The sequence below is a fragment of the Elephas maximus genome, chromosome 13 (genome assembly GCF_024166365.1).
Source record: "Elephas maximus indicus isolate mEleMax1 chromosome 13, mEleMax1 primary haplotype, whole genome shotgun sequence".
Classification (NCBI taxonomy): Eukaryota; Metazoa; Chordata; class Mammalia; order Proboscidea; family Elephantidae; genus Elephas; species Elephas maximus.
This window is the reverse complement of record NC_064831.1, coordinates 66669431-66692274: the sequence shown is the minus strand read 5'-3', so window position 1 is coordinate 66692274 and position 22844 is coordinate 66669431. Positions and strand designations below refer to the sequence as shown.

The following is a 22844-nucleotide window of genomic DNA, read 5'->3' as shown; positions in this document are numbered from 1 at the left end:
AGGTCTCTTTTGGCATACTCCAATCTCCTGTTTCCTTTATCCCTCCAATCTTCTAGATCCCAGGAATAGTGGAATCACACTGCCCCTGGTAATCAAAGGAAGGGGACTTGAGAGACGATTTTTTCTTCTGGTCCAAATAATAATGAGAACTAAAGAAATATAATTATCTTTTATTTTCTAAATCATTAAATTATGCCTAACCATGGTAAGTACAGTGAATTTTTTAAGAACTTATTTTTTCATTTTTATACTAAGAATTTAATGAAAGAAAAAAATCTAAATCTCCTGTGAGTTAAAAAAAGAATTATCTGCCAGTCATAATAACATAACAAATCCAACTTCATTCCTACCAAAACAGCCAACCTAACAGTAACACTTTTATGAAACCATTTGTATATTAGGTAAAATAGGAAAGCAACAAAAGATTATTTATCTTATTTAACATATATGAATTTCCCAAGAGTTCTAATTGCGAACAGTTTTTACAATATATCTTACTGTTTAGGATTAAATAGATCCTAAGATCCTCAACGAGATGGACTGACACAGTGGCTGCAATAATGGGATCAAGTATAACAACGATTATGAGGAAAGCACAGGACCAGGCAGTGTTTTGTTCTATTGTACACAGGGTCGCTATAAGTCAGAACCGATTCAATGGCACCTAACAACAACAACAATGACTTAAAAGCAAAACTAATTTTTTTAATACATACCATCATCATCTTTACTTTCTAGTGGAACACTCCAAGCTATTAGGTTTCTTGCTGTCCGACCCTCCTCTGCAACTATTCTCCTTACTTTGTCGTGACTGTTGGAGCGCTGGAATGAAGCCTATGGACAGAAAAGAGAAGATTTATTAGATCAACTTAAGTCAACATATAGAACATATATGATGAACGAATTCATTGTTTCTCATATTTTCTCAGGAAGAAAAAACCTAAAACTAATTTGAGATAAAATACTTAAAACTAATTTGAGATTGGGAGCAAGGTTAAACAAAGACAGTAAGTCACTGGTCTTTTTTAGGTCTAAAAAGACTAAATTTTACAACTTTATAAATAAATTATTTCAAGAATAAATATAATCAAACTCTGTACATAATGAATATATCTTATTTTTGTCTGTTCTAGTCCCACCCGGCCTGAAAACAGCTCTAGCCTACAGGTTCAGCCCCACCAAGGCTCTGGGCCAGTGGAGCCAGGTCCAGTAACATTAAGGAAACTACCTCCCCACTAATCAATGCTGTATGAAAATAGTCTGTTTTTATAAGCCAAGTATGTACGAGAAGAAAGAGATCTTAAAGCATTCATATAAGTACAAAGATACACCTAACACTTAACTACACGTGGGCAATATACCTCTTTCTAAATCAAGTTCACCACTGCCCCAGGCCCAAAATCCCAGTCCAATTAGTGGATGCCTTCACCCCCTCTTCTTGTTCTTGCCAGCCTGAACTTTTAGCATTCCTGGAATCCTTAGGTAACAAAAAATTTGCTGGGTAATTACTATGTGCACAGCATAAGTAAGACACTCAGGAGAGCACAAAGAAATATAGGGTATTATACTTGTCCTCAAAGTGTTAATCCAGATGAGTGAAGCAAACGTAGCAGAGCAAAAAATATAAGAATTAACTAGTGTGGTGGCTAATATACAAAAATTTCCATCTCCCTGCTGATATTCATGCCCTTGTGTAATCCCTTCCCCTTGAATATGGCTCTGTGACTTGCTTTTTCACCAATAAATGAGGTAGAAATGAAAATGCATGACATCTGAGACCAGGTCATAAGAACTTTTTCAGCTTCCACCCAGGTCTCTTGGAATGTTCATTCAGGATAGCCATTCATAAAACCCAGAGGTGAGAAGCCCAAGCCACAGTAGTCGGACCACATATAGGCACGCTGGTTGACGCCCTAGATGAACTCCCAGCTGACAGACAGCATCTACTGCCACAGTACGAGTGAGCCATCTTAGACATTCCAGCCCGATCAAATACCCAGAAAACTGCTGCAGCACCCCAGCCTACACCACAGGAGAAGAGCCACCCATTCAACCCACAGAATCAGTAGAAATACTATGAGCGATACATATGCACTGGTAAAGTAGAGGGTCAGCAAAAACAAGGGAAACCCGCAACGAGATGGACTGACACGATAGCCACAACAATGGACTCAAACAAACCAGTGATCATGAAGATGGCTCAAGATCAGGCAACGTTTTATTCTGGTACATACATGGGGTTACTGTAAATTGAGCCAAGTCAATGACAACTAACAACAACATATGTATACATACTAACCCACACACACACACATCTGTATCTGTGTATGTGTGTGCTCATGTATAAAATACCATGAGTTTATACTGATATTTCTGGTTTCAATCCTACACCACAGGATTCACTTTAGCCTTTCTCTTGCATCACTTGTAACTTCTTTCTCCAACAGTAAGAAACCAGGGTCTCATTATCTACAATATATTTACTTAACCTGTTCAGTTCTAAGATACACATAAAGTAATTTCAGAATTGCTAACCCATACTCTCACACACATTTACGAACCAGACTACAGCATTTACATAGTTTGTCTTTAGCCAGAGTACCGTTTTCCAAAGTTACTTAAGTTAGTTCTTTTCATCCTCAATTCCTTTAGTGTGGTTATGTTATTTACTCATAACATGTTACTACTGCATGGAATACACATACAATGTGTATTCCATCCAAAATTAAAGAAGAAATACAGAGATCTATTTAGATGGAAGGAATACACAGAGTCACTATACCAAAAAGAAGGGGTCTACGTTCAACCATTTCAGGAGGCAGCACATGATCAAGAACGGATGGTACTGAAGGAAGAAGTCCAAGCTGCACTGAAGACACTGGTGAAAAACAAGGCTCCAGGAACTGACGGAATACCAATTGAGATGTTTCAACAATTGGATGCAGCACTGGAGGTGCTCACTCACCTCTGACAATAAATTTGGAAGACAGCTACCAGGCCAACCAACTGGAAGACATTCTTATTTGTACCCACTCCAAAGAAAGGGGATCCAACGCAATGCAGAAATTATCAAACGGTATCATTAACATTACACGCAAGTAAAATTTTGCTGAAGATCATTCGAAAGCAGTCGCAGCAATACACTGACAGAGAACTGTCAGAAGTTCAAGCTGGATTCAGAAGAGGATGCAGAAAGAGGGATATCATTGCTGATGTCAGATGGATATTGGCTGAGAGCAGAGAATACTAGAAAGATGTTTACCTGTATTTTATTGACTATGCTAAGGCATTCAAGTGTGTGCATAACATTGTGAAGAATGAGAATTCCAGAACACTTAATTGTGCTCATGAGGAACCTGTACATAGACCAAGAGGGAGTCATTTGAACAGAACAAGGAGATACAGCATGGTTTAAAACCAGGAAAGGTGTGTGTCAGGGCTGTATCCTTTCACCATATTTATTCAATCTTTGTACTGAACAAATAACCCAAGAAGCTGGACTACATGAAGAAGACTGCAGCATCAGGACTGGAGGAAGACTCATTAACAACCTGCAATAGGCAGATGACACAACCTTGCTTGCTGAAAGCGAAGAGGACTTAACAGCACTTACTGATGAAGATCAAGGACTACAGCCTTCAATAAAGGTCACATCTCAACATAAAGAAACCAAAATTCCTCACAACTGGACCAATAAGCAACATCAAGATAAACAGAGAAAATATTGAAGCTGTCAAAGATTTCATTTTACTTGGATCCACACAATCAACGCCAATGGAAGCAGCAGTCAAGAAATCAAATGACGCATTGCACTGGGTAAATCTGCTGCAAAAGACCTCTCTAAAGCGTTAAGAAACAAAGTTGACACTTTAAGGGCTAAGGTGCGCCCGACTCAAGCCATGGTGTTTTCAATCACCCCATAGGCATGCAAAAGCTGGACAATGAATAAGGAAGACTGAAGAACTGACGCCTTTGAATTGTGATGTTGGCAAAGAATACTGAATATACCATGGACTGCCAAAAGAATGAACAAATCTGTCTTAGAAGAAGTACAACCAGAATGCTCCTTAGAAGCAAGGATGGCGAGACTACGTCTCACATACTTTGGCCGTGTTATCAGAAACGATCAGTCCCCAAAGAAGGACATCATGCTTGGTAAAGCAGAGCGTCAGTCAAACAGAGGAAGACCCTCAATGAGATGGACTGACACAGTGGCTGCAACAATGGGCTCAAGCATAACAACAGTTGTGAAGATGGCACAGGACCGGGCAGTGATTCGTTCTGTTGCACATAGGGTCACTATGAGTGGGAATCAACTTGACAGCACCTAACAACAACAACAAATGGGAGGAGTGAATAACTGCATAATGCATTCACTCAACAAATATTTTTGAAATGTCTACCATATGGCAGACACTTTATTAGAAGGACTGGAAATAAAACTGTAACCAAGACAAAGTTCCTCCCCTTACACAGTTTAAAATCCAGTAGACAAGTTAAACAAGAAAACTAATAATGAAAAAATATAAATTTCAGGCAGTGATTACGAAGAAAAAGAAAGCAGGAAAAGTGGGATAGAGCAATAAAAATTATCGAGGATGTACTCTCTGGGGAGGCAACATGCTAATAAAAAATCGAATTATGTGCAGACATCTAGGGAAAGAGCGTCCCCGGCCAAGGAACCGGAACTGCAACCCTGCCAGGCACGCTTGATGTGTCCCAGGGACAGAATGAAAGACTTTACTGCTGGAGTGGGAAAAGGAAGAGGAGCATCCAGGGACCAGTGGATGCAACACCTAGGAGGTCACATTAAGAACTTGAGATTTTATTGATATGGGTAGTCAGTGGAAGGTTTGCAGTAGGAGTGTGCCGTTTTTCTGCTTCACATTTTTTTAAAAATCACTTGAGCTGCTGTGCAGAGATAGTAGTGCTACAAAAGCGCAAGCAGAAAGACAAATTATTCAGTTAATACAACAGTCTAGGCAAGAGATGACAGTGGCTTTGACGGTGGTAGTAACAAGAGGAATGGCAAAAAGCCAACTGGGAGCTAGGCAGATAGACAGGTTTGTAGATAAGAAAGACACTATTTTTTATTTTGAAATAAATTCAAAATTACAGAAGAGTTACAAATTAGTACCAAGAATACTCAAAATGTCCTTAAACGTATTTTCTAAAACATTTGAGAATAAAGTGCTGTCATGATGCTCACTGCCCCTAGTTTAGTACGTAAAACTCTATGGGGCAGTTCTGCTCTGTCCTATAGGGTTGCTATGAGTCAGAATTAACCCGACGGCAAGGGTTTGGTTTTGGTTTTGGTTATATTAAAGGATACTGTTATATAACTAACTACACTACAACTATGAAAATGAGGACATTATCACTGATTTAAAAAAAAAAAAAACTTTTACCTAAATTACAGCAATTATTTAAATTTCACCAAATGTCCCACTAATGTCTTTGGTAGTATAAGATAAATTAACAAAAGATATCAGCCCAAGTCTACCAGAAGCTCTACAAATCCTAAGCAGGACAAATCCCAAAGCACACACACACATAACTAAGCATATCATAGAAACACTGATGAAAACCTGAAACAAAGCTAAAATCTTGAGAGCATTCAGAAGGGGAAAATCTCCTTACCTTCAAAGAAGAAACAGTAAGATGGACAGCTCTATACCATCCCTGAAGTGATAAAGTAATTTATAATAAACTCTAATAAATCAATAACTTATTAGTACTTATTCAGTAGAAGAGTAGGGTCAAAAGCCTGACTGCAGTGGGCTCAACAGAGAATGATGAAGTGAGAAAGAAGAGGCTGTAAGTATAAAACATTTTGGGGGTTTTCCCATGACAGAGAACAGAGAAAAGGAGAAGCTGGAAATGAGTTGAGAGGGTTAAGATGAATGATAGCATGTCATATTTTTATGCTGATGGGAGTGATTCAATAGAAAGAGAAATTTTATTATGTAGTAAAAAGGGAATAACCATAGCAGCTAAATACATGAGTGACAGGGATTGGGTTTCCGTACACAAACGATGAGTAAACCAATCAACTAGCCCAAACTATTGGGAAAACAAAGACTGCTATCTTCTACTCTAATACCCCGTACTGAGAGGCTAACCCAAATTTTCCTCTCCAGAACTTTGTTTTTACATCTACAGCATAACACACCTACGCCCACATTCCTTCACTCCTCTGACCTTATCCTGGATATCCACATGGCATCTGCTTACCTGAGTCATTAAGCTTTCACTGGAACTCATTTTATCTGTGCACTCTCCCAGGTCCATCCTGTACCCTCCAGATTTGAAAAAGTCTTGAATTATCTCTTCTCTGTGTACTCCCACACTTTCCAAACTGTAACACCGTGAAACCTTCTTTAGCTTAACAGTATCTCCCAAGATTATAAATCAATTCTAATTTATGCTGGCATTTATCATTTAGCTAAGCATTGTTTTAACCAAGAAGTATCAACCTTTCTCTCTATTGCAGGCCAGATGGACAAGTTTAAATACATAGCCTACTTTCAGCTCTTTATCAGATAATTCCCTTATACAACTTGTATTTTAAAATCTTACAGGTATACATATAGTTATACATCACATCATAAAATTCACTATCTCATAAATTATATCCTAATTCAAGAAGCACCATGTAGTAATGAGTTTCCAGAAATTAAAATGGATTACCAAGTGATAGCATATCAGTCATGCTAGACCAGAAAACTGCAAACGTAGTATTCTTTTCTTCTATAAACATTTCAGTCCTACCATAAATTTTACCAAGCTAGTTCTTTTGTACTTAGCACACACATACACACATGCACACACACATTCCAAATTTTTTCATATACAAATACATTATAACTACTCACCTAACTACAACATCTGACTAAAAACCATTTCCAATTCAAAGCACGGATGCTTTTCTGTAATACGCTAAAGGAACTTCTTTCAGTAAAAACCCGTAATTCTAATCATTTTTAATAATCCAATTCTAATTTTTAAAAAAATACCAGTGGTAACTTATGCACAATAATTTTAAACATCGTCATCTAAGTATCAGGGTTCAAAATGTAATAAATGAGTCTGAGATACTACATTCCATTATAAATGTCTATCTCCAACAGCATTTTTACCTAGGTTCTTGTCTTCCAGGAGACTTAAAATATATATATATATATTTTTTCATTCAAAGTCACAGTGTGCCACCTAGTGCTGTATGGAGATTTTACAGGAGCTTATTCAAATACTAAACGTTTCAGTAAAGGACATGAACATCCGTCTTCAATGAAAAGTTTTTATATCTGACTCTTTGCAGCATGTAAATCTAAGAAAGCAAGTGTTCAGAATGTTCGCCAAATTATCTATGTATTTCTGAGACTTGTTCCTAGATTGGGAAAAGAAATTCTTCTCTCTCTCCTAGGTTAAAAAAATCTAAATAGCTTCTACTTTTACCTTTGCTCATAATCTTGAAATACTTACAAGCATCAGTTATTAAATATTTATATCTGCACCTCCACAGCATTTCCCACTTTACACAAGCTCTTCAAAATTCATCCAAACTAAGTTTCCACAAAATGGAATTCTCGTATCTTATTTAAAATGGGTTTTCAGTTCTCTGAATAATTCAATAAAGAATGTTTCTCTTCGGTTCCCATTATTACAGACCTTGATAGTATGAAGGAGAAATTAATAGTGAACACCAAGAATACATAAAAATTCTAAGAATGGTAGTCCTCACATATATTTTTACAAATCATGAAACTTACATGAGAAGCCATGTAACCGGTATAATTTCCCTAACATCACAGAACAATGGGCTAGAAGCCTGTTCAGTAAGGTATGATAGCTGTCAGTTCTTACTGATATTTCACACGTTTCTAAAAGTAAAGCCCTAGTTGATCTGATGCTGTCTGTACTATTACTACAAGGTGGAGAGAGCAGGGATAAAACTTCTATCTTGTATGAGTTAATATATTTTGGGGTCTCTGTTATAGGTAGAAGAGCCCTTGTAGCGCAGTGATTAAACGTTCAGCTGCTAACCAAAAGGTGGGTGGTTCAAACCCACCAGCCACTCCAAGGGAGAGAGATGTGGCAGTCTGCCTCCATAAAGATTTACAGCCTTGGAAACCCTATGGGGCAGTACTACTCTGTCCTATAGGGTCATTATGAGTCAGAATCGACTCAGTGGCAATGGATTTGCGTTTTTTAGATTAGCCCACAATCTAAATAATATATCGAGCCTTAAATTTGCTAAATATAATTTGAAACCACAAACTCACTACCATCCTGTTTTAAGTCATTACTATCTCAAGCCTAAATCACTGTAAGAGCCTCCTGTGACAGAGGCTATCATACGTTCACCAAAACCACTTGCTTTTCCTCCTAGTACAAAGCTAGATATTTCCTAGACTCTCCTGTAGATAGATGGTCACGTGGCTGAGTTCTACACAACAAAATATAGGCAAAAAATTCAGATGACATGATCTTACAATGTATAGAAATCTCAGATTCCACAAGAAAGCTAACAGAGCTAAGAAATAAATTCAGCACAGAATACAAGATCAACAAACAAAAATCATGTGGGCTTCTATACACAAGCAATGCACAATTTGGGGAAAAAAATAAAAAAGAATTCCATTTATAATAATATTGAAAAGAATAAAATACCCAATATACCAGGAGGATATAACCATATTAAGTATTTATGCACCCAATGACAGGGCTGCAAGATACATAAAACAAACTCTAACAGCACTGAAAAGTGAGATAGACAGCACCATGATTATAGTAGGAGACTTCAACCCATCACTTTCGGTGAAGGACAGAACATCCAGAAAGAAGTTCACGAAAGACACAGAAGATCTAAATGCCACAATCAACCAACCTGCCCTCACAGACATATACAGAACACCCCACCCAACAGCAGCCAAGTATACTTTCTTTTCCAATGCGCATGGAACATTCTCTAGAATAGACCAAATACTAGGTCATAAAGCAAGTCTTAGCAGAATCCAAACACTGAAATATTACAAAGCATCTTCTCTGACCATAAGGCCATAGAAGTAAAAATCAATAACAGAAAAAGCAGGGAAAAGAAATCAAACACTTGGAAACTGAATAATACCCTGCTCAAAAACGACTGGGTTATAGATGACATTAAGGAAAAGAGAATTCATAGAATCCAAAGAGAATGAAAACACTTCCTATCAGAACCTTTGGGACACAGCAAAAGCTGTGCTCAGAGGTCAATTTATATCAATAAATGCACACATACAAAAAGAAGAAAGGGCCAAAATCAAAGAATGATCCCTACAACTTGAACAAATAGAGAGGAACAAAAGAAAACCTCAGGCACCAGAAGAAAGCAAATCATAAAAATTAGAGCAGAATTAAATGAAATAGAAAACAGAAAAAAACAATTGAAAGAGTTAACAAGACCAAAAGCTGATTCTTTAAAAAAATTAACCAAATGGATAAACCACTGGCCAAACTGACAAAAGAAAAACAGGAGAGGAAGCAAATAACCTGAATGAGAAATGAGATGGGCGATATTACAACAGACCCAACTGAAATTAAAAGAATCATATCAGATTACTATGAAAAATTGCACTCTAACAAATCTGAAAACCTAGAAGAAATGGATGAATTTCTAGAAACATACTACCTACCTACCTAACACAAACAGAGGTAGAACAACTGAATAAACCCATAACAAAAGAAGAGATTGAAAAGGTAATCAAAAAACTCCCAAGAAAAAAAAAGCCCTGGCCTGGACAGGCTCACTGCAAAGTACTACCAAACATTCAGAGAAGAGTTAACACCACTACTACTGAAGGTATTTCAGCATAGAAAAGGATGGAATACTACCGAATTCATTCTATGAAGTCACCATATCCCTGATGCCAAAACCAGATAAAGACACAACAAAAAAAGAAAATTACAGACATATATCCCTCATGAACTTAGATGAAAAAATCCTCAACAAAATTCTAGCCAAGAGAGTTCAACAATATATCAAAAAAATAATTCACCATGACCAAGTGGCATTCATACCAGGTATGCAGGGATGGTTCAACATTAGAAAAACAATTAATGTAATCCATCATATAAATAAAACAAAAGACAAGATCTTATCAATTGATGTAGAAAAGGCATTTGACACAAGTTCAACACCCATTCATAATAAAAACTCTCAGCAAAATAGGAATAGAAGGCAAATTCCTCAACATAATAAGGAGTATTGAGTAGGAATCGACTGGACGGCACTGGGTTTGGTTTCTTTGGTTATACAAAGCCAACAGCCAACATCATCCTAAATGGCAGAGTGAAAGCATTTCCCTTGAGATCAAGAACCACACAACGATGCCCTTTATCACCACGCTTATTCAATACTGTGCTGGAGAGGTCCTAGCCAGAGCAATTAGGCTAGATAAAGAAATAAAGGGCATCCAGACTGGTAAGGAAGAAGTAAAAGTATCTCTATTTGCAGATGACATGATCTTATACACAGAAAACCCTAAAGAATCCTCAAGAAAACTACTGAAACTAATAGAAGAGTTCAGCAGAGCATCAGTATATAAGATAAACATACAAAAACCAGTTGGATTCCTCTACACCACCAAAAGAACATCAAAGAGGAAATCACCAAATCAATACCATTTACAGTAGCCACCAAGAAGATTAAATACTTAGGAATGAATTTTACCAGAGACGTGAAGGACCTATACAAAGAAAACTGCGAGAAACCAAAAGAGGCCTACGTAAGTAGAAAAACATAACTTGCTCATGCATAAGAAGACTTAACACTGTAAAAATGTCTACTCTACCAAAAACCATCTACAGTTACAATGCAATTCCAATCCAAATTCCAACATTTTTTAATGAGATGGAGAAACAAATCACCAACTTCATATGGAACAGAAAGAGGCCCCAGATAAGTAAAGCATTACTGAAAAAGAAGAACAAAGTGGGAGGCCTCACTCTACCTGATTTCAGAACCTATTGAACTGCCTGGTACTGGTACAACAACAGATACATACACCGATGGAACAGAACTGAGAATCCAGACATAAATCCATCCACGTATGAGTCGCTGATATTTGACAAAGGCGCAAAGTCAGTTAAATAGGGAAAAGACAGTCTCTTTAACAAACAGTGCTGGCATACCTGGATATCCATCTGCAAAAAAATGAAAGACCTTACACCATATACAAAAACTAACTCAAAATGGATCAAAGGCCTAAATAGAAACTCTAAAATGATAAAGGTCACGGAAGAAAAAATAGGCACAATGCTAGGAGCCCTAATACATGGCATAAACAGTATATAAAACATTACTAACAATGCAGAAGAAAAACTAGGTGACTGGGAGCTCCTAAAAATCAAACACCTATGCTCACCAAAAGAGTAAAAGATTACCTACAGACTAGGAAAAAGTTTTTAGCTATGACATTTCTGATCAGCGCCTGATCTCTAAAATCCACATGATACTGCAAAAACTCAACTACAAAAAGACAAATAACCCAATTAAAAAATGGGCAAAAGATATGAAGAGACATTTCACCAAAGAAGACACTCAGCTAGCTAACAGATACATGAGGAAATGCTCACGATCATTAGCCATTGGAGAAATGCAAATCAAAACTACAATGAGATTCCATCTCACTCCAATAAGGTTAGCATTAATCCAAAAAACATAATAAATGTTGGAGAGGTTGTGGAGAGACTGGAACACTTTGACACTGCTGCTGGGAACGCAGAACAGTACAACCACTTTGGAAATCAATTTGGCGCTTCCTTAAAAGGCTAGAAATAGAACTACCATGCGATCCAGTAATCCCACTCCCTGGAATATATCCCAGAGAAATGAGAGCCTTTAAACGAACAGCTATATGCACACGCATGTTCACTGCAGCACTGTTTACAATAGCAAAAAGATGGAAGCAACCAAGGTGCCCATCCACCAATGAATGGATAAATTATGGTATATTCACACAATGGAATACTACACATCGATGAAGAACAATGATGAATCCATGACACATTTCATAACATGGAGGAATCTGGAAGGCATTATGCTGAGTGAAATTAGTCAGTTGCAAAAGGACATATATTGTATGAGACCACTATTACAAGAACTCAAGTAATAGTTTAAACAAAAGAAGAAAATAGTCTTTGATGGTTATGAGAGGGCGGAGGGAAGGAGGGAGAGGGGCTTTCACTAATTAGATAGTAAATAGGAACCATTTTAGGTGAAGGGAAAGGCAACACACAATACAGAGGTCAGCACAACTAGACTAAACCAAAAGTAAAGAAGTCTCCTGAATAAACTGAACACTTCAAAGGCCAGCATAGCAGGGGTGGGGGCTTGGGGACCATGGTTTCAGTGGACATCTAAGTCACTTGGCATAATAAAATCAATGAAGATAACGTTCTGCATCCCACTTTGGAGAGTGGCGTCTAGGGTCTTAAACACTAGCAAGCAGCCATCTAAGATGCATCAATTGGTCTCAACCCACCTGGAGCTAAGGAGAATGAAGAACGCCAAAGACACAAGGTAATTATAAGTCCAGGAGACAGAAAGGGCCACATAAATCAAAGACTACATCATCCTGAGACCAGAAGAACTAGATGGTGCCTGGCTACAACCGATGCCTACTCTGACAGAGAACTCAACAGAGAACCCCTGAGGGAGCAGGAGAGCAGTGGGATGCAGACCCCAAATTCTCATAAAAAGACCAGACTTAATGGTCTGACTGAGGCTGCAAGGACCCCGGAGGTCATGGTTCCCAGACCTTCTGTTAGCCCAAGACAGAAACCATTCCCAAAGCCAACTCTTCATACAAGGATTGGACTGGACTGGACTATGGCATAGAAAATGCTGCTGTTGAAGAGTGAGCTTCTTGGATCAAGTAGACGCATGAGGCTACGTGGGTAGTTCCTTTCTGGAGAGGAGATGAGAGGGCAGAGGGGGTCAGAAGCTGGCCAAATGGACACGAAAATAGAGACTGTGCAGTCTCATTAGAGGGAGAGCTATTAGGAGTATATACCAAGGTGTATTGGAAATCCTGGTGGCGTAGTAGTTAAGTGCTACGGCTGCTAACCAAGAGGTCAGCAGTTCAAATCTGCCAGGTGCTGCTTGGAAACTCTATGGGGCAGTTCTACTCTGTCCCATAGGGTCACTATGAGTCAGAACTGACTCCACAGCAGTGGGTTTTGGTAAGTACCAAGGTGTATATAAATATCTTTATGAGAGACTGACTTGATTTGTAAACTTTCATTTAAAGCACAATAAAAATTAAAAAATAAATAAGTAAATAAAATACGTAGGAATAAATTTAACCAGGGAAGTGAAAGAGCTGTACACTAAAAACTACAAAACATTTCTAAAAAAAAGAAAAGAAAACCTAAATAAAAGGAAAGCCATCTGTATACAAGGGCTAGAAGACAATATTTTTAAGATGGCAATACTACCCAAAACTATCCAAAGAATCAACACAATTCTCATTAAAATTCCAACATACTTATGTGGAAAAATGGAAAAGCCAATGCTCAAATTTTTATGGAACTACAAGGTCCTCCAAAAGGCGAAAACAATTGTGAAAAACAAGAACAAAGCAGGAGCACTCAGATGTCTCAATTTCAAAATGTACTATAAAGCTACAATTAAAAAAAAAAAAAAAACAGTGTGGTATTGGTATAAGAATACACATATGGGACAACGGAATAGGATTTAGAATCCAGAAATAAACCCATACATCTATGGCCAGTTGATTTTTGACAAGCATGTCAAATCCATTCAGTGGAGAAAGAATAACCTTTTCAATAAACAACTGGTACCACTGGATCTCCACAAACAAAAGAATGAAGTTGGAACCCATACCTTATGCCATATATAAAAATCAACTCAAAATGGATCAAAGACCTAAATATAAGAACTAAAACCATAAAACTCCAAGGAAAAAACATAGGAGTGATACTTCTGGACCTAGTTTTTGACAATAGATTCTTAAATATGACATCAAAAGCATGAACAACAAAAGAAATTAAAAGATAAAAGTTATCAGACTCAATTAAATATCTAAATACATAGTTTGAAAGAGACACTCCTTAAAACTACAAGGAAGGGAGCTGCTTTGGGAAACAATTTAGTGGTTCCTCAAAAAGTTAAACATAAAGTTACCATATGACCCAACAGTTTAATTCCTAGCTATATACCCAAAAGAACTGAAAACAAGTATTCAAACAAATACTTGTACACATGAATGCTCACAGAAGTACTATTCACAATAGCCAAAGTGGGAAGTGGCCCAAATATCACTGACCAGATAAATGGGTAAACAAGATGTGCTACATCCATATCAAACCAAAACCATTGCCATCAAGTTGATTCTGACTCATAACAACCGTACAGGACAGAGCAGAACTGCCCCATAGTTTCCAAGGAGTGCCTAGTGGATTCAAACTGCTGACCTTTTGGATACCAGCCATAGAACTTAACCACAACACCACCAGGGTTTCCTATGTCCATACAATGGAATATTATTCAGCCATAGAAGGGAATGAAATACTAATGCATGATGCAGCATAGACAAACTTTAAAAATAAGACATGGAGTGAAAAAAGCCAGACACAAAGCATCCACTTGTGTGATTCCATTTACATGAAATATGAAGAACAGGTGAATCAACAGAGACAGCAAGCAGATTAAGGCTGAGGGGAAGAGGGAATGAAGAGTGACTACTTAATGGGTACAGGGACTCCTTTTGGGATAATGAAAAGTTTTGGAACTAGACAGAGGTGATGGCTACATGACATCTGAATGTACTAAGTGCCATCAAATTGTACAATTTAAAATGGTTAATTGTATGCTATGTGAATTTCACCTCAATAAAAATATATCAATACAAAAAAATAAAAGGATAGGGAAAAAAATGGAGCAGGCAAACAACCAAAAGAATATGGAGTAGCTATACCAACATCAAACTAAGTAGTCCTTAAGAAATACTGCTAGAGATATGGATATTTCATAGTGATAAAAGGCTCAACAACCAGGAAAATATAATAATTCTATGTATGTATGCATCTCATAGCATATCAAGCAAAAAACTGACAGACCTACAAGGAGAAATAAAGAACAATCAAAATCACTGTGAAAAACTTTAACAAGCTCTTTCAGAAGCTGGCAGAATAAGTTACCCAAAAAAAAAAAAAAAGTAACAGCATAGAAGATTTGAACAACATAGTTAATAAGTTTAATATAACCGAAAAGCTCAGCACTCAACAATGGCAGAATACATATTCTTTCCAAATGCACACAGAATTTTCCAAAACTGTCAATTATACTAAATTTCAAAGTATAGGAAGCACAAAGAGAGCTACCCAGAATAATCCTCATAGGTTTGGATATTAAGCAACGCATTTTTAAATAACCATAGATCAAAGAAGTTATAATGGAAATTAGAAAATCTTTTAAACGTATGATAATAAAAATATCACATATTAATACTTTCAGGATATGGCTAAAGCCATGTGTAAGGGGAAATGAATAACCTTAAATAACATATTAGAAAGAAAACAGGCTGAAAAGCAATAGTCTAAGTCTCTATTTCAAAAGGCTACAAAGAGAGTGGCATATTAAATCCAAAGAAAGAAGAAAAGCAATAATAAACACGGGGAAAAAAAATCAATAAAATACAAGACAAATGTATGATAGGGAAAAATCAATAAAACCAAAGGTTGGTTATTTGTATACACTAAGAAAACTTATTTGTTTACATATTTTGGACATGTTATCCCAAGGGACCAGTTCCTGGAGAAAGACATGATGGCTGGTATAGTAGGTCAGCGAAAAAAAGGAAGACCCTCAACAAGAGGGTTGCAGCAATGGGCTCAAAAGTAATTATTGTGAGAGTGGTGCAGGGCCAGGTAGTGTTTCATTCTGTTGTACATAGGGTAACTATGATTTGGAACCAACTCAACAGCACCTAACAACAACAACAATAAAATTTATAAACCCATTGATGATAAAAGGAACCTGGGTGGCAAAATCAGCTAAGCGTTCAACTACTAACCAAAAGGTTGGCAGCTTGAACCTACCCAGAGGCTCCTTGGAAGAAAGCCCTGACCATCTGCTTCCGAAAGGTCACAGTCTTGAAAACCCTATAGAGTGCAATACTGCTCTCCACATATGGGGTCACCATGTGTTGGAATCCACACAATGGCAAATGATTTGGCTGATGGCAAGAAAAAAAGAGACAGGCAAAAATAACTAATATGGGGGAGGCAAGGGGAGGAAACAGATATTACTACAGATTCTAGAATCTACAGACATTAAAAAGTTAAAGGAATATTATAAATAATGTTATTTATCAATGAATTTTCAAATTTAGATGAAACACATTCCTTGAAAAACACAACTTAGCAGATCTTGACATATAAAGAAACCAAAAACTAAGTATCTATTAAAAAAAAATGAAACCCAAAGAAGAAAATCCAGACCCAATGAGCTTCATTAGTGAATTCTCCTAATTAAGAATGCAAATTACATTTAATTCTTCCAGGAAATAAAAAAGGTTGAATGTCAACCAACTCTTTTTGGTACTCTGTGTATTCCTTGCATCTTTCTTTGATGCTTCCTGTTATTCAATTTTTTGCCCATACAATCTTTCAGTAATGCAACTCGAGGCTTGAATTTTCTCTTCAGTTTTAGCTTGAGAAACATTCATCATGTCCTTCCTTTTGGTTTTCCTAACTCCAGGTCTTTTGCACATTTCATAATACTTTACCTTGTGTTCCCAAGCCACCCTCTTGAAATTTCTGTTCATTCTTTTACTTCATTTCTTCTGTTCAGCTACTCTGCACTAAGAGCAAGCATCAGAGTCTCTTCTGACACCCATTTTGGTCTTTTTTCTTTTATCCTGTCTTTTTAATGACCCATGAGATAGAAGAACTGAAGCACTTGAATTGTGGTGTTGGTGAAGAATAATGAAAATACCACTGACTGTGAGAAAAACAAACAAACCAGTCTTAGAAAAAATACAACCAGAATGATTCCTGGAGCAAGGATGGCAAGATGTTGGCTCACTACTAGAAAAGGACATCATGTCTGGTAAAGTAGAGGGTCCGCAAAAACAAGGGAAATCCTCAAAGAGATGGACTAATACTATAGCCAGAACAATGAACTAGTAATCACATGAAGAAGGACCAGGCAACATTTTGCTCTATTATACAGAAGGTCACCCTGAGTTGGATCCAACTTGAGAGAATAAACAAGAAGGAACACATCGCAGCTCATTTTATGAGGCCTGAATAAACCTAAAAAGGATAATACAAGAAAGTTACAGTTCAATCTCTTTCAAGAATAAAAATGTGAAAATCCTATCTACTTATTGTATGTATATATTTGCAAATCAAATCCAGAAATAAACAGGATACAAACCACAATTAACAATACACAAACACCAGAAGATAAGCTAGATAAATGGAATCTTCTACAAATTAAACATTTCTGCTTATCAAAAAACTCCACCAAAAAATAAAGAGAACTTACAGACTGGGAAAAAATTTTTGCCTATGACACATCCAACAAAGGTCTTATCTTTAAAACCTATAGGAAAATCCAACACCTTTACAATAAATGGAAACGCTGGTGGCATAGTGGTTAAATGCTACAGCTGCTAGTCAAAGGGTCGGCAATTCGAATCCACCAGGCACTCCTTAGAAACTCTTCGGGTCAGTTCTACTCTGTCCTCTAGGGTCACTATGAGTCGGAATCGACTCAACAGCACTGGGTTTGGTTTTTTTTTTTTTTTTTTGGTTACAATAAACAGACAAATAATCCAATTAAAAAATGAGCAAAGGACATCAGACATGGAAGGGACTGGACAATGGGTTGGAGAGAGATGCTGATGATGAGTGAGCTACTTGTATCAGGTGGGCACTTCAGACTGTGTTGACATCTCCTGTCTGGAAGGGAGATAGGAGGGTAGAGAGGGTTAGAAACTGGCAAAATTGTCACGAAAGGATAGACTGGAAGGGCTGACTCATTAGGGGGAGAGTAAGTGGGAGTATGCAGTAAGGTGTATATAAGCTTATATGTGACAGACTGACTTGATTTGTAAACGTTCACTTAAAGCTCAATAAAAATTATTTAAAAAAAAAAATGAGCAAAGGATATGAACAGACACTTCACCAAGAAAGACATACAGGTGGCTAACAGAGACGTAAGGAAATACTCTCAATCACTACCCATTAGAGAAATGCAAATCAAAACTACAATGAGATACTATCTCACCCCAGTGTTACTGGGGCTGATCAAAAAAAACAGAAAACAACAAATGTTACAGAGGAAACAGGGAGACTGAAAGTCTTATGCACTACTGGTGGGAATGTAAAATGGTACAACCATTATGGAAAACGATATGGCTCCTCCTTAAAAAGCCAGAAATAGCATACGATCCAGCAACCCCACTACTAGGAATATATCCTAGAGGAATAAGAGCTGTCACACCAAAAGACATAGGCACATCCATTTTCATTACAGCAAAAAGATGAAAACAACCTAAGTGCCCATCGACAGAAGAATGAATAAACAAATTATGGTACATACACACGATGGAATACTAAGCAATGATAAAAAACAATGATGAACCTGTGAAACATCTCACAACACGGACGCATCTGGAGGACATTATGCTGACTGAAGTAAGTCAATCACAAAAGGGAAAATACTGTATGAGACCACTACTTTAAAAAACCCAAGAAAAGGTTTACATAGAGAAAAAAACAATCTTTGATGGTTATGAGGGAGGAGAGATGTAGGGAAGGGAAATCACTACCTAGATAGTAGACAAGTGTTAACTTTGGTGAAGACAAACACAACACACAGTATAGGGGAAGTCAGCACAATTTGACTAAATCAAAGTCATAGAAGCTTCCTAGACACAACCAAACACCTTGAGGGACTGAGTTACTGGGGCTGAGGGCTGGAGATTGTGGTCTCAGAGGACATCTAGGTTAACTAGCATTACAGAGTTCATTAAAAAAATGTTCTACATCCACTTATACACTGCTGCTGGGAATGTAAAATGGTACAACCACTTTGGAAATAGATTTGGCGCTTCCTTAAAAAGCTAGAAATAGAACTACCATACGACCCAGCAATCCCACTCCTTGGAATATATCCTAGAGAAATAAGAGCCTTTACACGAACAGATACATGCATACCCATGTTTACTGCAGCACTGTTTACAATAGCAAAAAGATGGAAGCAACCAAGGTGCCCATCAACCGATGAATGGATAAATAAATTATGGTATATTCACACAATGGAATATTACGGATTGATAAAGAACAGTGAGGAATCTGTGAAACATTTCACAATATGGAGAAACCTGGAAGGCATTATGCTGAGTGAAATTAGTCAGTTGCAAAAGGTCAAATATTGTATAAGACCACTATTATAAGATCTTGAGAAATAGTTTAAACTGAGAAGAACACATTCTTTTGTGGTTACGAGGGGCGGGGTGGGAGAGGGGTATTTATTAATTAGATAGTAGACAAGAACTACTTTAGGTGAAGGGAAGGACAACACTCAATACAGGGAAGGTCAGCACAACTGGACTACATCAAAAGCAAAGAAGTTTCCTGAATAAACTGAATGCTTCGAAGGTCAGCAAAGCTGGGGCAAGGGTTTGGGGACCATGGTTTCAGCGGACATCTAAGTCAATTGTCAAAATAAAATCTATTAAGAAAACATTCTGCATCCCACTTTGAAGTGTGGCATCTGGAGTCTTAAACACTGGGAAGCAGCCATCTAAGATGCATCAATGAGTCTCAACCCACCTGGATCAAAGGAGAATGAAGAACACCAAGCACACAAGGTAATTATGAGCCCAAGAGACAGAAAGGGCCACATTAACTAGAGACTACGTCATCCTGAGACCAGAAGAACTAGATGGTGCCTGGCCACAACCGATGACTGATCTGACAGGGAACACAACAGAGAACCCCTGAAGGAACAGAACAGTGGGATGCAGGCCCCAAATTCTCATAAAAAGACCAGACTTAATGGTCTGACTGAGACTAGAAGGATCCCGGCGGTCATGGTCCCCAAACCTTCCATAGGCCCAGGACAGGAACCATTCCCAAAGGCAACTCGTCAGACATGGATTGGACTAGACAATGTGGAGAGAGATGCTGATAAGGAGTGAGTTACTTGCATCAGGTGGACACTTGAGACTATGTTGGTATCTCCTGTCTGGGGGGGAGATGGGAAGATAGAGTGGGTTAAAAAAAGCTGGCAAAACGGTCACGAAAAGAGACTGGAAGGAGGGAGCGGGCTGTCTCATTAGAGGGAGAGTAATTGGGAGTATCCAGTAAGGTGCATATAAGTTTATATGTGAGAGATTGACTTGACTTGTAAACTTTCACTTAAAGCACAATAAAAATTATTTTTTAAAAAAATGTTCTACATCCTACTTTGGTGAGTAGTGTCTGGGATCTTAAAAGCTTGTGAGAGGCCATCTAAGATAACGTCGATTGGTCCCATTACGTTCAGAGCAAAGGAGAATGAAGAAAACCAAAGACACAAGGGAAAGACTGGTCCAAAGAACTAATGGACCATGTGAACCGCAGCATCCACCAGCCTGAGACCAGAAGAACTAGACAGTGCCCGGCTACTACCCCGACCACTCTGACAGGGACCATAACAGGGGGTCTTAGGCAGAGTAGGAGAAAAATGTAGAACAAAATTCAAATTCACAAAAAAAGACCAGACTTACTGGTCTGACAGAGACTCAAGGAATCCCCAAGAATATGGCCCCCAGACACCCTGCCAACTCAGAACTGAAGCCACTCCCAAATTCCACCTTTCAGCAAAAGATTAGACTGACCTATGAAACAAACAATATAACACATGTGAGGAACTGCTTCTTAGTTTGATCAAGTGTACAAGACCAAACAGGCAACACCTGCCCAAAAGCAAAGACAAGAAGGTAGGAAGGGAGAGGAAAACTAGACTAATGGACACAGAGAACCCAGGGTGGAAAGGGAAAGGCGGAGAGTGCTAACACATTGCAGGAATTGCAATGAATGTCACAAAACAATTTGTGTATGAAATTTTTGAATGAAAAACTGATTTGCTCTAAACTTTTACCTAAAACACAATTAAAAAAAAAAAAAAGACACCTTCAGGAAAACAAAAACAAAATCTATGAGCAAAAGACCACCACTGTAGGAAATTCTATGGATATAGCAGACAGAAGGAAAATGATCTTAAATGACAGATATGAAAAATCATAAACTGAGGATGGGTGCAGAGTGTGGGAAGGATGGGATAGGGAAGAAATACATGAGTAGATGCACTGCTGCCCTAATATCCCAATGAGAAGGGCCCCTGCCATGGGCCTCACACTTCAGAAAGTCCCACCTACCAAAAAGAGCAAATCCTAAAGATAATAGGTACCTGAGTCAAAGTGAAGAGGACCTGAAGTACTTACTGATAAAGATGAAAGACTTCAGCCTTCAGTATGGATTGCGCCTCAACATAAAGAAAACAAAAATACTCACAACTGGACCAATAAACAGCATCATGATAAATGAAGAAAATATTGAAGCTGTCAGGGATTTCATTTTACTTGGATCCACAGCCAACGCTCATGGAAGCGGCAGTCAAGAAATCAAACGACACACTGCATTGGGCAAATCTGCTGCAAAAGACTTCTTTAAAGTGTTAAAAAGCAAAGATGTCACTTTAAGGACTAAGGTGCACCTGACCCAAGCCATGGTGTTTTCAACTGCCTCATGTGCATGCGAAAGCTGGACAATGAATAAGGAAGACTGAAGAAGAACTGATGCCTTTTGATTATGGTGTTGGTGAGGACTATTGAATATACCATGGACCACTAAAAAAGTGAATAATTCTATCTTTGAAGAAGTACAACCAGAATGCTCCTTAGAAGCAAGGATGGCGAGACTATGTCTCATATACTTTGGACATGTTATCAGGAGGGATCAGTCCCTGGAGAAGGACATCATGCTTGGTAAATTAGAGGGTCAGTGAAAAAGAGGAAGACCCTTGTTGAGATGGATTTACACAGTGGCTTTAACAATGGGCTCAAGCGTAACAACAATCATGAGGATGGTGAAGGTCCAGGCAGCAGTTCATTCTGTTTTACACAGGGTTTTACCATGAGTTGAAACTGACTCAACAGCACGTAACACCAACAAAAACTGAGTGAACAGGAATTAAGAGAGGGATTCACAAACTGAACTGGGTCCTCTCAGGCCAAACAATGGGGAGAGAAGAGTGCAAATCACAGTTTCTGTCTTGGAAACCAGAGTTAAGAGCTGCTTTTGTTTAAGACCGCCCACCCCAAATCACTCTAACCAGGTGTTTAGGCACATTGGATTCCCCTACATAACTGCATTCCCTCCTTCCCCTCTGTTTAAGGGGTAATTCAGAAAAATACTTAGAACTACCTGAAAATCTTGAGTTAGAAAAAGTGAAGTGTGCAGGAGGGGAATCTGCCTGCCCAGGCTCTCTGGGAAGTTTGACCAAATCAGTCCCCATCCCAGACTCAAAACACAGCGCTGCCCCAGCTTCCACCCTGCTTGCCTCCAGAGACCACGGCTCCTTTAAGAGCTGGATGGCCCCTAGGTACAAAAATAGACAAGGTTGTTGGCATGGATTGAGTTATAACTTTTTAATATTACAGCATAAAAGAAACTGGCTTCTACTTGTACTCTTGCCCTTGGTCCACAAAGGTTAGCTTGAGTAGTGGCAACAATTCCTGGGTGCTCAAGTTGAATAGTTCATTCACGGCTCTTCACTCTCT

At 38.1% G+C, this 22844-nt stretch overlaps 1 protein-coding gene across 11 annotated transcripts in view; it reads right to left on the bottom strand.

Annotated features, from left to right (window-relative positions):
- The window catches only part of SCAPER (S-phase cyclin A associated protein in the ER), a 495697-nt gene that overhangs the window by 458737 nt on the left and 14116 nt on the right, over positions 1-22844 (bottom strand). For 10 of the 11 annotated variants that reach the window (XM_049852841.1, XM_049852843.1, XM_049852837.1 and 7 more), the window contains one exon: positions 717-834. In XM_049852841.1, coding sequence (XP_049708798.1) covers positions 717-834 — 118 coding nt within the window. Of the gene's footprint in view, positions 1-716; positions 835-22844 lie in introns of those variants that run through there. The other variant, XM_049852845.1, reaches the window with a different exon arrangement.